This window comes from Oreochromis aureus, linkage group 9 (assembly GCF_013358895.1).
Source record: "Oreochromis aureus strain Israel breed Guangdong linkage group 9, ZZ_aureus, whole genome shotgun sequence".
NCBI classification, from domain to species: Eukaryota; Metazoa; Chordata; class Actinopteri; order Cichliformes; family Cichlidae; genus Oreochromis; species Oreochromis aureus.
This window is the reverse complement of record NC_052950.1, coordinates 10,765,344-10,781,733: the sequence shown is the minus strand read 5'-3', so window position 1 is coordinate 10,781,733 and position 16,390 is coordinate 10,765,344. Positions and strand designations below refer to the sequence as shown.

Below are 16,390 nucleotides of genomic sequence, written 5' to 3'. Positions count from 1 at the left end.
GTAGTCATTCAGTGTAATTTTATGGCTGTTTTGCGCCTCATTTTAGTATTTTGTGCCACTTTAAATCTCTAGTGATACTTGAGGCTGTTTTGTTTGTTGAATCTATCAGTCATCAATAATCTTCCCCACCCCTACTGGCTGGTGGCAGACACCAGAAGATATTCCCACAGGTCAGGTGTCAGTGCTACGGTGGTTCAGAGCTGTTAAGGTGGAACAAGGAGGATCCGAGCATTAATTAGGCACACGGTTTTAGTCGTGATTGCTGATTGGTGTCTCTGCGTAATGATCATTTGCCAGTCATCTTGCGGCAGAATCTTCATGAATTAATGCGCTAAACAGATACCTATTCATTTTAGAATTAATGAAGTGCAAAGTGCTCTCCATCGTGTGTGTCTGTGTGTGTGTGTGTGTGTGTGTGTGTGTGTGTGTGTGTATTTTGTTGATTTGTCAGCTCAGCAGGTCAGGTACTTCATGCAGTACACCAATGTGTTGTGCAGTATTGATTTTGCCAACAAAACACTTGGTTCAGCTGTTGGCGAGGCAGTTTGTGATCCGCTTCGCAAACTTTCCTCAGCACAAAAACTCATCGGTAGAAACAGATTTTTTTAATTTATCCAGGAGTGCAGAATTTATATTCCTACAGAAACCAGATTTGAATTCAGCCTCATCGCTCTGAATGCATCATCATGTGCCATGAGACGGTATACGTGACAAACCCCGTACCGCCCTTTGCCTCAAAGCGGAGAGCGGTGTAATATTTCCATCTTTCGCTAAGATTCAACTCGCTCTGATTATTCTGAACGTTCCTGTAATTGAGGAGCGCCTGCTGAAATTTTCTACAAGTCTGTTCGCCCGAGCTTTATTTTCAGAGTGGGAGTGGGAAGTTGGGGCGGGCGGGAGAAAGAACATTTTCCCTTTTTATAAAGTCAAAAGGATTCAAATGGCTCGGATTTCACAGTTTTGATCTGTTTTCAATTACTCGGCCGGGCCGCGTACAGAAGAAAATGCTGAACAACTGAAATGGAGGCAGTAGGTATGGAGCGAGAGTGGGAGAGGGGAGGAAAAAGCAGAGGAATTGGAATGAGAGACAAGGGGAAATGAAAAGAAAGAGGAGGACGAGTCCAGGGAGAGTGCAGAGTCCCAGAGAAACAATTGGATTAGACAAAGAGAGAGAAAGAGAGCTGTGCAGCGAGTCTTTGATAAATTGGCTGTTTATTTAGCTTTCGCTGTGAATGAGGCAGGGTGCGATGATGTGTTGTCTCCCCTGCATCCCTCGCTACGAGGTCGGGCTTTTTGGCCCGAGCGCCCAGCGTGTTAAGGAGGTGCAATTGGCCATTCATTGCCAAAGGGTGGGACATCTTTCTGAGTCCTAATGGCTTTTGCAGCTGTGTCTCTCCCCGGCTCTCTCTGTCATCAAGTTTCATCCAACATCAAAAAGACACACCTTCCACTTGTCCCCCCCTCCCAAAAAAAAAAGAAGTCAGACTCCCTTGGCTCCTCATAAAGCTCCTGGCTATCACTTTTGCCCCTGTTACTTGATGGTTTTCCCAGTATGTTCTTCAGGCTCTGCATGTGTAGCGACAGTCGCCGAGGCTTTCCAGACAACCTGAGAAAGCACATGTGCGTCTTAAAAGCATCACGGCTGTCACCAGCAGGCTTTGTTGTATGAGCAGCAAAGCAAGGCGCTGGCCTGAATTCAGCGTATCAGATAGATTTACTGCCAGCTGTGTTACTATATGCAGAACTTCCTTATAGCTGTAGTTTTCTTGTTTTGTTCTTAGATCAGGGCAGCGTGTTGTTTGGTATCTTAGAAACATTCAAGTGCATTTTTTCCTACTTGGTCTTCTGATGATGTTTTTCACACATGCATGCGTCTTATTCTCTAGAAGACACTACTGGATTCTTCCCATGATTGCTGCTGCACTGAAAGAGGAAAGCTAAATCTTCATTAAGCGGGCTTTTTGTTTGGTTTTTGGTTTTTGTGGGAGATTTTTTTTTTTTTTTCTTTTGCCAAAAAGGCCTTTACAGGATGACGGCAGACATCATGCTTTCAACTTAGTTTTCTAAGGGTTTATTCTACCTCTGACAATCTGTGTGTCAGACCTAAAAGGTTCTCATTTATTCCTAACACAGTCCTCTGTTCCCTTTCAGGACCACTGGTTTTGGCGGGTGAAAGATAACTCTGTAATGCAGGGATACCCCATGCCCATCCGAATGTTCTGGAGAGGCCTGCCGCCCAAGATAGACGCAGTCTATGAGAACAGCGAGGGCAAGTTTGTCTTCTTCAAAGGTGAGGCCTTTACACTCTCCACCACCATCACTGTTTAGTAAAGCTCGTTTTCATTACAGGCAAAGCATCATAAAGCTTTAATCTGATCCTGCAGTGCTGTAACCCAGTTGCCTCCGTGCAGTCCCGGCTTACAGTAGCTCCATGTCTGCTCTGTTATCCCCACAAGTCATGGTCTTGTATAAGCTGGATGCTCATTCCTCTTATATTCGATTTCCATGTGTGTATGTTGAGAATAGAGGGATTTTTTTCAGTCTCCAGCAGTTACAGCATATGTTGTCATGCTCCCTCCGAGCACTGCGCTGATCCTATCTGTGTATGAGTTTAGTGCAAGTCTGGGGAGGATTAAAGCAGATGTTTTGCTTTGGTAGGAAAGTTTACCACAGTTTTGCCTTTTAATAATGCATATGTTGCATTTTTCTGTCCCAGTGATATATTTCCATATAAAATCTTCCACTGTAGTTAAACATAATCTGTATGCACAGGTCTTGGAAATCACTGGAACAGCATGTGCAAGGAGAGCCTCGCCACTTGATGAGACCTGAATTAAATTTTTTTTTTACTTTACTGAAAGATTTGTCTGCACATTCAAATCTAGACTGAGCTAGCCCCCAAAACACAGAGCTTTACGACTAATTATGTCTGAAGCTGCAAAGCCACTTATAAGAAGCAGCAAACAAACACGGCACTCATATTTGCATAAACACAGAGAGGACGGGAGGCAGAGAAAGGCGGGGAAGGAAGGGTGTTGATGAAAGGAGACGTAGGTAACAACGAAACTCTGCTGGGATAAAAAAAACTACAAATCTTCTCTCAAACCCGTTTCTATTTCCAACACCAAACAATTCCTGGAAATGCAGACTGCTGGTCCCGGGTGTGCCACGAGCTCTGCGAGTTTGATTTCGCTGCCTTCTCCTCCACCCTGCTCTTTACCGGGCAGCGGTAGAGTTAGAAAATTCATACTAACAGAATGCCTTTTTTCATTTGAACACACGCAGCTGATTTCCCAGAAGGCCTTGTTCAGACTGTCACCATTTGGAAGAAAAATTAGGAAGAAAGTCGGTCAGAAAGCAGAAGGCGGCACTTTAACTCCTCGTCTAACCAGGCGTTTTGAATGTACTCCGAACAGCTCTCGTCTGATGAATTCTCTTAAAATACATCCACAGATGGGGACGTTGGAGTCTGCTTTGGCTGTCGTGGCTGAGACACTGATTAGCTTAGTGCTTTTTGGGCAGGTCTGGAAGCAGACACAGTATACATTAAGAGTGTGCTCTTCGTTCCTACGCCAATGTCAGTGTATTAGTTGTTTCCCTCGCTGAATTCTTCAGAGACACGAGAAGTTCAGCATGAATTTTAAACGCATCAGTTGAACCGGGCCTGCTGTGTGGATTGCTAATCAGACTATATGCCCTTACAGAATTACCATTCACAGTTTGGCAACACCATGCAGGCAGATTTAGAAGAAGAGTGTTTTACACGGAGAAATGTTTGATTAATAAGAAGCTGTGTTGTGAATTGAAATTAAATTAATCAGATTAGCATGGGCTTTTGCAGCTTTACTCGGAGGCACCCTGCATATGCACAGCACACATATAGGAGTATGTATTTTCCTCCTGGGAGGCAGGATCCAATCAGAGCTTGATTGGGGCTTTTGTGTCAGAGGACAGACAAAGCTACTCCCTACATCTAAATTATGCAGACATGGCTTATATTGTTTTATTTCAGATTAAGAGCAGAACAATACAGAGGCTTGGCTAATGTGGTAGGTTTTATATAAAATATGCACGTAGCTTCATTAAACCTGCATTCTTTCTAATGACCAGCAGGGGGCAACTTTTCTCGTTACAGAAAGAATAAAGGTCTGTAGAAATCTATGGGAAAATTATGACTTTGACTGATAGTTTCAAGTCTTTCTAAATATATAACCTGATATTCATTTGGCAACCTATGGTCCCCACTAGAGTCATAAAAGATCAGTGATACTCACCACTCGCTCATCACGTCCAATTTTAATCACTTAGAGATGATCAAAACTCTCACATTGAACTCGAGCTGTAGGCTGGACCAGTGTTGGCGTGTACATTGAATTTTAAATTAAAGATGTCACTGAATTAAATCCCCACCAGTTTTGCCTGGTTCTGCTAGATGTTTCTTCCTGTTAAAAGGGAGTTTTTTCTTCCCACTGTTTCCAAGTGCTTGCTCAGAGGTTTTCTCCGTATTCTTGTAGGGTCTTTGAGGTGACTGTTGTTGTGATTTGGAGCCATATAAATAAAACTGAAATTTATTTCAAGTTTGAGGTCATGATGCTGGTTACAGTTATTTACAGCCACAGGTATTTGGTATTCTGCTTATGTCTGGCTCTCTTCCTGTGTGTTATATTATGTCAGTGCAGATATGAGAGGTCAAATGCACTGCAATTTAAGAAAACACCAGCAAATATAAACATGCCGCAAAAACACTCAAAACTTAACAGAAGTTTGATAAAACAAAACAAAAGTAGAAAAAAAGTGTTTTTTTTATATAATACTTTACAGTAATATATGTTTTCTATTAGCCATTTACTGTTAGCTTCTCACTTCTGTAACTCTTGGCATTTTTTTTGTGAGAGCTAGCTACCAAGTGTGGCAGCTAATGCTAACTCCATAAATTATATAAAGTCTTTATTAACATTTGTACAGTTTTTGGCTGTTCTTTGTAAAACTGTTATCCCATAAAGAGGATTTTGTATGCACTCGATAGCTAAATACAAGATAAAATGTCTCAAACAAAGATATTTTCAGCAGCAGGTTCTAATCTGAAACATTAGGTAGAGAAGAGGGGACGGTATAATGAATTCAGGTATGAATGTTCATTGCCCCAGACCAAATAAAACATTTAGGACAGAGCATCTAATTTTAGCCAAAACTTTAATACTCTGGCATTTTGGCTCCGAAAGGGTGAATGCTCAGGTCCTGAGCAGGAACTCTTCCAACACAGTGTAACCTTTTAGTTCATTTACTGCTCCCTTCCTTATACCACAGGGTTACAGATGGAGGTATCATGCAAAATAGCAGTCAGTTTACACTTCTGTTTTTTTTGTGAGAAATGGGGGTTATGTTGGGTTTATGTTCGGTCGTAGCAGTCAGCGCTGTTTCTGCTCCATCGGCGCAGTTTTAGCAGTTTTTAGTTTAATGAGAGCATGTCTGACAAACTCAGAATCTCCATAGACTGTCTGGTTGTTTGTTGTACGTGGAAAAGCCAGCAATGATTTTTTTTGCTTAAACGCCGTGTTGAAGAATGCATTTCCAGATCTTAACGCGATGATTTCAAGCAGACATTAAAGCAGCTTTGCCACGGGGTCACACTGGGCGTGCGTATGCATAATAAGTTAAGTACTCACAGGCGCATGTGTGGTTCCTGGTTTTCCCGTTTTTGTGTGTGGCCTGTGTAAAGAGGAGGCGTCTCCTTTTTGGAACAAATCTTCATCCTATATAACACTTTTCATACACTGTTGAGGGCAGGCGGGGGGATTAGTCGCTGCAGTGCAGCAGATGCCAGAGACGCCACTACATCAAAGCAGCCCTCACAGCTCTGAAGATGAAGTTCGGCTTTTATGTGGAGGCCGATGCAAGTCGACTCCAATTTAAAAAAGAAAGCGAGAACGGAGAATCCCATTCTATCTAGGATGGAAAAAAAGAGCGAGAGAAGGGAAAGTTTGGGAGGTTTTTTTTATGAATCAATTTGAACTCATTCTTTCTGGGGACGGGTCACTATTAACCTCAGGGTGTGGCGTGTTAGCGTGGCGTATCAAGGCTGGGAGGAAGCGTGACCCACGGTGAGCGGAGCGCTGAGAGAGAATGACTTGAAATGACAGGAATTTCCTTTTGAGAAAAAAAGAGGCCGTCGCAGGTCTCGCCTTCCCATTTAACATTCAGCCAACACCCTGTCCTACTGTTGCTTCCACCTTTCCATCTCTAACGTATCCGTATTGTTTAAATACTTTAGGGTGAAATGTCAGACATGGGGGATTTGTGAAGAAAATGAATGAGGCCAGATATTGCTGGGATTTTGACACCCATTTCCTGCATTTGTTTAAAAAAAAAAAAAAAGAAGTTGTGTGGTCATCTGTGAAGCTGACCCTGCAGAAATTCCATGTAGTGTTTCAGGCTGATTGGTGTTTAGTTAGACACCAGGGAGGCGCGAGGATCCGGCTCTTTAAACACAGCCAGTTAATCAGATTCTGCAAACACCATTTGAATGTTTGATTCTCTGTTTTTGTCTCAAAAACAAGCTTTAAAAAGCGTATATTTACTTATATTCAACTTATATTCAGTGTCTTGAATGTTACAGAGTTTCAGAGGCGACTGAAGCTTACTGTGTATGTGTCTGACATCTGCACATGTCACACACTCCTCCTTGTCAGCCTTTTTTTATGTTTTCCTCCAAACCCTGATTTATGTTTGTCAGCACTGCGATTATTGAAAGAAATACTGTAAGTATTTTGGAGATATTAAACCAATGATTGCTCTTTTCCCGCTCATAAAACAGCAAACATTCATAGCCTCAGGCTCCGTTTCATTTGATTTAATCATAAAAAGGGAATAATAAAAACGCCATCTGCTCTGCCTTTGTCATTCCAACTCCATCTTTCCCTTTTTCTTTTCTGCCACATACCTCCCCCCACACACCCCAACACACATTTCCTCTTGACCCACCCTACGCCTCCACCATTGATGAAGAAATGCACTTCCTGGGGTCAAGCGGTGTCAGAAATGTGCTGTTTAACCTAATTACTCCACAGGAAGGAGGTAGAGAGGAAAAAAATGGAGACGAGGAACAAAGCAGACAAAGATTTAATGTTTTTAATATTTCAGCAACAATATCACAACCCAAGTATTTTCTTGGCTTTATGGATCCAGGAAACTTTTAAAAAGTAAAGGCTTTAATTTGCATGTTTGGTTGCCAGTTTTCCCACAAGCTTTGCAGCTTTTTTATCACAGCTGAGCAGTTACCAGCTTGGTTTGCCAGCGCCAAAAAGTTCCCAGAGCACCTCTAAGCAAGGGCAAGGGGAGCTTGTCACCATTTCTGTGCCCTCTTTCAAAAGTATCAGCATCAAATACAGAAATACAATGCAACAGGTTATTGCCTGTCGTGTGTTCAGTGCATTTTGGGGGTCCCCCCCCCCAGAGGGTAATCCCCACAGTTACTCGTCCTCCTTCTAATTTGTTTTCTCACTCTCTTTCTTGATATGCAGGAAAGCAGTTCTGGGTGTTTAAGGACACGGTGTTGCAGTCCGGATACCCCAAGGACATCTCCCAGTTTGCCCATGGCATGCCCTCACAGAGCATCGACACCGCCCTGTGGTGGGAGGATGTGGCCAAAACCTACTTCTTTAAAGGGGACAGGTGGGTACGAGTGGGGGGCTTAGATCAGATCTGGACTTTCTTCCTTGAAAGCCGTGTTCAAATTTAGCCTGCAAAGGTCTCTTAAAAGCGAAGCGTATGATCTTATACTGGTGGATATGGATATTTAGTATAACTAAACAAGAATGGGAAGAATGTTTTAAAGTAGTGTTTAACACTTGTGCTAAAGAACCATGTGTAATATGTTGCTACAAAATCAGGTCAGCGACTCCTCTTAGAGGAGGGTTCATTATCCTGAGTTTTCTTTGTTTGTCTCCTGTCCCACATCATCAGGGTGAAAAGGGTTCAGGGAAAATGTGGGATAGAATTAGATTTTCCCCGTGGCTCTCACACCTGCTATGATAGGTATTATTTGAATTCGCTCACTAGAGGAAGCTGACAGTGTGATAGTAAGATACTAGGTATACACATAAATACCATCTGTTTCCATTTTCTGCCCTGTGTTCCTCTAGCCTTATAGTACCTGCTTTGTCTTCCCGTGGCTCATCGTTTGTTCCTGTTTAGGTACTGGCGCTACAATGAGGAAATGAGAATCATGGACCTTGGCTATCCTAAGCCTATCACAGTGTGGAGAGGTGTGCCTGAATCGCCACAGGGGGCCTTCGTGGACAAAGCCAATGGTACGATTTGTCCTGCACAATACTCTGGTTTGGCAAGCAAGTCGCAGTTCGTTTGCCAGGCTGCATTGATTTCAGATGGTCACTGGCAGGGTAGCATTGATTGAAATTTGCCCCACTTATTAAACTGAGTCTCAGTGTGTGGCACGCTTCCATACATGCAATACAGAGGGAAATGGTTTTTGCATATTGCAAACAAAAAACAGGTCAGATCATCCAGGAATACATTTTTTCCCTGTTTTTTATGAATTGTTTCACAAGAAAATGTTGCGTAATCGGTCCATCCTGCTCTGAGTGCCATAAGACCCAGTCGGAGCCGGACTGTGGAAAGCAGAAAGGACAAGACCACCACTGGGTGCTCATTCCGGTTTTAAGCCAACTGACTCTCCTCAGGCTTGGGTAGGCGGGATTAAAATCTCGCAGAGAGCTCAACGATAGGCCGCTCAGATGGCAAGGCTACAAAAATAATCTTTTCCCATTGGATGCACCGTGCCAGGTGGGTTTGGGGTCTGGTCTTGGCTGCAAGTCGTTTGGAAAAAACAGAGCAGGTGGTGTTGAAAGCTCGCGCCATCTGTGCCGAAGATCCCCCGCCAGACCTGTAGCTGGGCGTTTCTGCCGGTGAGGCCAGGTGGAGCGGGTATCAATCAGAGCATGAAGGATGGACTGATATCCAAGCGGATGATAGCTGTTTGTGTATGTTTCTGCACGTGAATGTGTCGGCCTTCGTTCATTGAGCGAGCCGGCTGTTTGCCAAGACAGCGCGCCAAGTGGACCGCTCATAACACTGACCCAGATTGCCAGGCGTAATTGAGTACGCCACTGTAGCCCACGACAGTGTGTATGAGACGGCACGTTTCAGAGCGGGGAGCCCAGGGCGACGTTGACCTGGTTCTAACCCACACAAGCTCAGCCTGCCTGACCTCTCATCTGCTCTCCCCCTCTCTGTCCCTCAGTGAAAAGTTCTACTTGTTATGGAGCTGTATGGTTAGTCTTCATGTGGATCTTTCTATTTCTAACAAAAACCCCTTTTTCGCTTAATTTGGGTTAAATGTAGGATAAAATGTGTAGCAGAACCTGCCGCCAGCTCGGAAAGAGGAGCATCCCAACAGTGGCTGTAATTCATCAGCTAATCACAATACTCAGCTGAGCTCTAAATACGAATTTAAAGGGCATCGTGTGGTTTGGCCTGTCTCACTATACGCGATCAGGTTGTGAAGACAGAGCTGTGCCCGACAAGGTGATCAAGTTTCCTACTCGGCCAGGCTGGCCCCTCTTTCTTCTAAAATCCCACCTTACGCTGCTTCATTTCCTCGCTCGTACCATCTCCAACCGACAAGTTGTTTAAAAAGCGCTGGCCTTCCTCGCCTGGAAATTTAGAACATTTCTTTCCTCATCTTCTCAGAGAGGAGTGCGCATAAATAATAAATGGAAGAAACACAAAGTGTGAAAGGAGGCCAACGAGGGAGAGGAGAGCTCGAGAATTCAGCCAGGCTGTCCGGACCAGTTTTACACGGCACATTTTCCCAGTGAGCATTTGAGGGACGGTGGAGGCAGCAAAGTTTAGTTTGAAATGAACATATTGTGGGCATGGAGCAACAGAAAAAATTGTTTCTTTGTGGTTCATTTTTTCCATCGCTAGAGCCGTTGTGGAGAGGTGGGGTAAATTCTCACCTGAATGCACGGCGGCCGACTGCATTAGCGGATCTGTGCATTTTTGGGGGACGCTGGGACAGTTGCCCTCACGTCCCGTCACAAAATCGACCGTCGCTCTCGTGGCTTAGGAAGCGGCGTGTTTGCCAGTGACATTTGCTGCGCTTTTGTGTGAGCGTAGCTACGGGGCCTGACTCCCGCTCGGGTGTGTTTTCTCTTTCATGACCGGTATAATTAGTCCTGAGGGACGGGCACAGATATCCCAGCAGAACAACTGAACTGAAACCGAAACAGTGGCTCAGCATCAGAGCAGCACACACACTACTGGCTGGTTATCTTTATTTTGACTTCGCTTGAATAATTTTTTTCCTTTTAAGATAAAAGGCGATTTTTTTTTTTAAAGATTCAATTAGTAATAAATTCTTTTGAATAGTTTGTGACTTTATTAAATACATGAAAAGACATGAAAGAGCTTCCTCCAAAGCAACAGTTGTGCTCGGTTACTTAAGTATATGTTAGCAGTAAAAATGATGCCTGACGTGTATCGATGAGGATCTAACAGCAAATGGCTTATAGGCTAGTAATGTTACGTATTCCTCATGTTTTAGCACTCGCCCTAGCTGGTGACCTTTCCGTCAGCTGAATGAAATTGTTATCATTATATCCAGTTTGATGGCTTTTCGGTGACAGCTTAATGCACATTTTGACAGTACTGACAGAGCTGAGCATTAGCTGAAAACGTGCTAAATCACTCTTTAACAACTTTTGTGTGCGTGTGTCCTTGCTTCAGGTTTCACCTACTTCTACAAGGGGAAGGAGTACTGGAAGTTTAGCAACCAGTTCCTCAGAGTGGAACCGGGCTACCCGCGCTCCATCCTCAAGGACTTCATGGGCTGCGAGCTGACGCCCATCGACCCCGGCCGCCCGCCGGCTGACGACGGCAACTCGGACGTGGTGATCGAGCTGGACAACGAGGCCAACACGGTGAAGGCCATCGCCATAGTGATCCCCTGCGTGCTCGCGCTGTGCCTGCTGGTGCTGGTCTACACCGTGGTGCAGTTCAAGAGGAAGGGCACGCCTCGCCACATACTGTACTGCAAACGCTCCATGCAGGAATGGGTTTGAATTTTTTTGGAGGGGGGTGGGGTTAAGAGACGAGAGGGCAGAGCTAGGGTGGGAGTTAAGAGGATTGTGGAAAAACAGTACAACAGCCCCCCACTTTTCACAGAGAGGAGGACGGTGGACATTGGACAGCTTTATGGGAAAAACAACAAGCCACGCCTCCTCCTCTTCGGCGATCGATACTTTCGTGCAGACCTGCAGAACCAGCCGAGAAGTCTGACGGTGATCCCGCGTTTAAAAAAAGGCGACTCCCAGGACTTTAAGCTGACTTTCTCCAGCCCCCAGCCTTTTTAACAAACGGGGCCCAGAGGGACAGTTTGTCGAGGGGGATCTTTGTCGGATGTGACCTTCGATCCCAGTCCAAAAATAATGAGAACAAAAAAAAAAAAAAAAAAAAATCAACAAGAGGGTCAGCATCACTTTGTATCTCAGAAACTTGACTTCCTATCCCTGTCCTCTTTTTGTTTCTTTGCCCGACTGCTTTTATTCAGACGGAGGACTTTCAGGGGAACAAACACTCTTCCCACAGGGCACTGCATTGTCAACTGTGTCATATCAGGTTGTTGATAAACAGCTTTCTATTTTCTGATCCGCGTGCCCCTCCCCTCCTCCAGCTTCAGACTGGGCTCCAAAAAAAAAAAAAAAAAAAATAACAGTCTCAGATAAACACAACTTTATTACATTACCAATCATTCATCTGTTTTTTTTTTGTTTGTTTGTTTTTTCTTGTTTTTTCTTTTTTTATTGGAATTCATGTGAGAAAAGAGGTCCTCACTGTTCCCTTTAAGACATCCCTGAAGAAGAGACCAAACAAAACCAAATAAAATCCATCTCTCTCCAAAGAGGATCACATTTTTCTTTCTTTCTTTCTTTAGTTCTTATTCCTTCTTTCCCTTCTCTGGATCCTTGCAGCGATTACGAGTTGGGGGGAGCTCTGACTGTTGTGGCAGTCTGTTTGAGACACAGGGGCCAAATTATTCTGCAATATTTTAACTCGCCTTAATTATACATCATACTACTTGTGCTTGGTTTTGCTGTTCTTGGTGTTTTTCTTTTTTTTATTATTTTAATTTGTATACCGCTATTATTTCTTTTTGTTTCTCCTTCTTCTTTTTTTTAAAGAAGCTGCTTAATTGCTTCTTGTGGTTGGTATTTTAGGAATTTTAATACGTTACTCAGAATCCTCAGCACTGGCTTGCTGAGCCATTCTGGACAGATTAATACAGTAGGTCCAGCCTGTACTGAAAGTAATGTATTGTATACTAAAAAAAAAAGATGTTGGAAGGTTCTGGAGTAAAGCCACTATTTTTGTGTGTTAAGGTATTTGTTACTGTTAGTTTTGATATTTCCATAAGACAGGCTGACAGGAGTCTTGTTTTTGGATTTGTCCTTGGCCCATATTTTTGTTTGTTTGGGTTTTTTTATTTCTTTTTTGTGAATGGACTTAATTAAAAAAAATAATAATAATAAAATCCTGTTGACTGCCTTGTTTGAGAGAGCTCACAGTTCCCAGAATGCTCTTGTCTGAAGACTGAAGTGAGACAGCAAGTCAAGACCAGTGCCTGTGTCAACGTGCATGCAAGCATTTACTGTACAACCCTATCGGTTCTGTTCAACATGGCTTTGGACCCCCTTCCTTCCCATCGAGCCGAGGAGGAAGTTTTCTCTTAAAAATACTGTTTATGTTCACTTTTGTATCTTTTTAAGTGTACCCCGGTCCCACCACCCACCTTCCTCCAGCTACAATTAAATCCGAGACAAACAAACTGTAAAAGGTTTAAGTGGTACATTTGGGTGGTTGGCAAGTCAAATTGGCCTGAACCAAACACGTAGTGTCATGGAGTCATGGCGGGTAGTCTTTGAATGTGTGTTTGTTTTCATGATCACATACTGTTTTTTTTTTCCTTTCTTTCCTGTTTTCTGGTCAAAACAACTTGGACATGTCACAATGACTTGTTTGTGTAAGACTTTGGGACAAGAGAGAAACATGTCCCGATTGAATGAATAAACTGATCAATATACATTGAAGAACCGCCTTCAAACTCTCTACTCATTTTTTTAACCTCGGCAGGTAGACATTTTGAAACCGTGTTAATTTTAATTCAGGCATCTAAACTCTTTTAGCTTTAGTCTTTTTTATAGGGTTAAATATCATAAGATTATTGCAGACTAAATCTAAAGTGTGAAAGCTTCTTATGTTTTTTTTTGGTGAGCAAACGTGAAATATACAATTTCAAAGTTTAATTAAATGGTTGAAGGTTCAAGTTACACAGTGCTGTTGACCTGTCAAACACTCACCCACACTAGTGAATGAAGTTTTTATTATATCACACAAATAAGATATGTATGTATGTTAAAAAGTTGGAAAGGAGATGCAGTTTGTAGGGAAACTTGGCTTTCCCAATTTGGCACTTGGTCTGGTAGCTGGTTCATCTTACATCTTCACACTAGGCATCTTCTCCCTGTAAAGAGAAACACAACTCCATCGTACTTACACACCTCAGAATCTATGCGCTGTCCTTTGTGTCCAGTAATTTTCCACTACAGCCTTGTGATGTATGGGTGTGGCGTTTTCCTTCAAAACTCTATATTATCCTGCAAAACATAAATGTGTGATAAAAGATTTTTAAAAAGGTAAATTTCCAACATTAATGAAAGTGTCAGTACATATCATCATAGTTTTTGTCCTCCTGCATTCGTTTTTATTTTTTCATTGGGGGGAAAAAAGGTCGTTGACGAGAACTATTGGTCAACAAAATGAACACTGCTTTGAAAACGTATTTCACCCTGCTTGAAACATTAAGTAAAAGGTATAGTGAGCATTGATTCTTGACACATACTGTTAATGAGGACATTTTTATTTATTAATTCAACATCCATCACAACAGAATGTCCTCTGTTTAAACCAGATATTAATGGCTTTCTGTTGCAATGTGATGAGTTAGTTTTTCATTCCATTCATACGTCATTCACTTTGCCTCTGTACACCACCACAGTGGATTGTAAATCAATCAGATGTAGAAACAAAAGTTTTGTGATAAATGTTTAGTTTGTCATATTCATACCCTTTCTCCTATCTTCCGAACCTCAAACATAATGGGACCCTTGGCTGTTCCATCACCAATGTATGACAAAAATATATATCAGAGTGCAAAAACGATGCACACAGCAGCACAGTTGAATCCAGAGAAGACAACTAAAAGTGCATGATGACAGAATTATTTCCACAGTTAGAAAAAGCAACTTCACAACATCTTACCAACTCAGCAACACACTCAAGGAGGCAGGCTTTATTAATGTAAATACACAGAGTTTAAAACAAGCAGCAAAATGGTATTTATGTTCAAGATTAATTTTAAAAAGTCTTTGAACAGACGTAACTAAGATTAACCTACCAAATACCCGATTAACTTCAGGTAAGAGACCATGTTATAGCATGCATGGCTATCAGTGGAAACAGGTTACTATTGTTTAATGATTAGTCTCCTGATAGAAGTAGCAGGCTGGATATGTGAAGTGAAGGGCTACACTCTGCTCAGATTCAGCTAAATGCTGCAAAACTGATCGGACAAGTCACAGTGCAGGTGAATGGTCCAAAGCATGATGCAAAAACAACCCAAGAGTTTCTCAGTGCAAAGAAAAGAAAACTATTCTTCAATGGCCAAGATACTTATCTCAACCCAACAGAGCACGCTTTTCTTCCACTTAATCGGGTCAGTCTTACAATTCAGGGTCACAAAAATGGTAAATGGACTTTTTCTTGTATAGTGCTTTTCTACTCTACTTGAGCACTCAAAGTTCTTTATGCAACACTCCAGTGAATCCCCTCCAAAGCCCAAGGATATTTGGTATTTGGTATGCAGACTGGAGTAGCCAGGAATCAAACCACAAAACCTTCGACCTGCTCTACTTCCTGCTCTACAGCCACCCCAACCCCAGGCTGGAGCCTGTCCCAGCTGCCATAGAGCAAGAGGCAGTGTCCACCCTGTGGAAGAAAGGTGGAGTAACCGAGGGGAACATGCAAACTCCATTCAATTCAATTCAATTCAATTTTATTTATATAGCGCCAAATCACAACAACAGTCACCTCAAGGCGCTTTATATTATACAGTAGATCGTACAGTAATAGATACAGAGAAAAACCCAACAATCATATGACCCCCTATGAGCAAGCACTTTGGCGACAGTGGGAAGGAAAAACTCCCTTTTAACAGGAAGAAACCTCCGGCAGAACCAGGCTCAGGAAGGGGCGGGGCCATCTGCTGCGATCGGTTGGGGTGAGAGAAGGAAAACAGGATAAAGACATGATGTGGAAGAGAGCCAGAGATTAATAACAGGTATGATTCAATGCAGAGAGGTCTATTAACACATAGTGAGTGAGAAAGGTGACTGGAAAGGAAAAACTCAATGCATCATGGGAATCCCCCGGCAGCGTTGCCTGCAGAGGATTTTAATCCAAGCATTATGAACAGTTCTTATATTTAAAATAATGTTAGTTTGTCCGATTATTTTTGAGCCTCTCAAAATGGTAAACAATCCATAGAAAGGGTTGTAATTCCTAAACAGCCCAATTCAGTCTCTGCTTCAGAGTGTTACACCCTTGGACTTGTGTAACAACCCACAGGGTGAAATTATCAGTTATGGTTTTACACTTCCTCTACACTTAAGTTTTTTATGGATTAAACAAGCAAAATACAATTTATCTGGCGAGCTTTAAAAGTGCTTGGTTTTCTCAACGTTGGAGCACATAGTTGCCATCCCCAGTGTGTGTATCCTAAGCTAAGCTAATCAGCTGCTGGTTAGAGCGGCATGATTGCGGACGCGAGGGCGATATCGAGCTCATCAAACTGACATGAAATATGACTGGGAGCGTTCACTGTGCCCTCCCACACGGTGCAGTCAGAGGGCTGACATACAGTAAATACGGGTATTGGCTCAGCCCACGGTGCACTCTAAACTCCAGAGATTAAACTTAGCCAACGGCAGGAAAGATATACAAAAAAAATAAAAAATAACACTCTCAGAGAAATGTGTGTGCGTGCCGATCTGAGCTCAGCAGGCCTCTGGTATTGTGCGCTGCTGTATTTTTATGTGGCATGATTAAAATCGGCTCTTTGGATGTGCAGTCCCAGAGGTGCAGCATTGGCATTTATTGCGGACTGAATGTGAAACAGGAGCCGCGTATGCCCCGATACTGTTTATTCTAGCTTCGCTGGGACACATTTGACATATAGTTACTGACAACAAAGTGGGTGAGGTCAAGCCAGTTTACTGACTGTGGTCACGACTCCGAGTGTGGGTGTGTGTGTGTT

General features: G+C 42.9%; 1 protein-coding gene across 1 annotated transcript in view; it reads left to right on the top strand.

The window, feature by feature from the left end:
- The window catches only part of LOC116335787 (matrix metalloproteinase-16), an 81,396-nt gene extending 68,290 nt beyond the window's left edge, over nt 1-13,106 (top strand). Inside the window, exons 7-10 of the mRNA XM_031759550.2 lie at nt 2,152-2,290; nt 7,521-7,671; nt 8,194-8,309; nt 10,747-13,106. Coding sequence (XP_031615410.1) covers nt 2,152-2,290; nt 7,521-7,671; nt 8,194-8,309; nt 10,747-11,081 — 741 coding nt within the window. The 3' untranslated portion in view covers nt 11,082-13,106. The remainder of the gene's footprint in view (nt 1-2,151; nt 2,291-7,520; nt 7,672-8,193; nt 8,310-10,746) is intronic.
- The last annotated feature ends 3,284 nt before the right edge of the window (nt 13,107-16,390 follow it).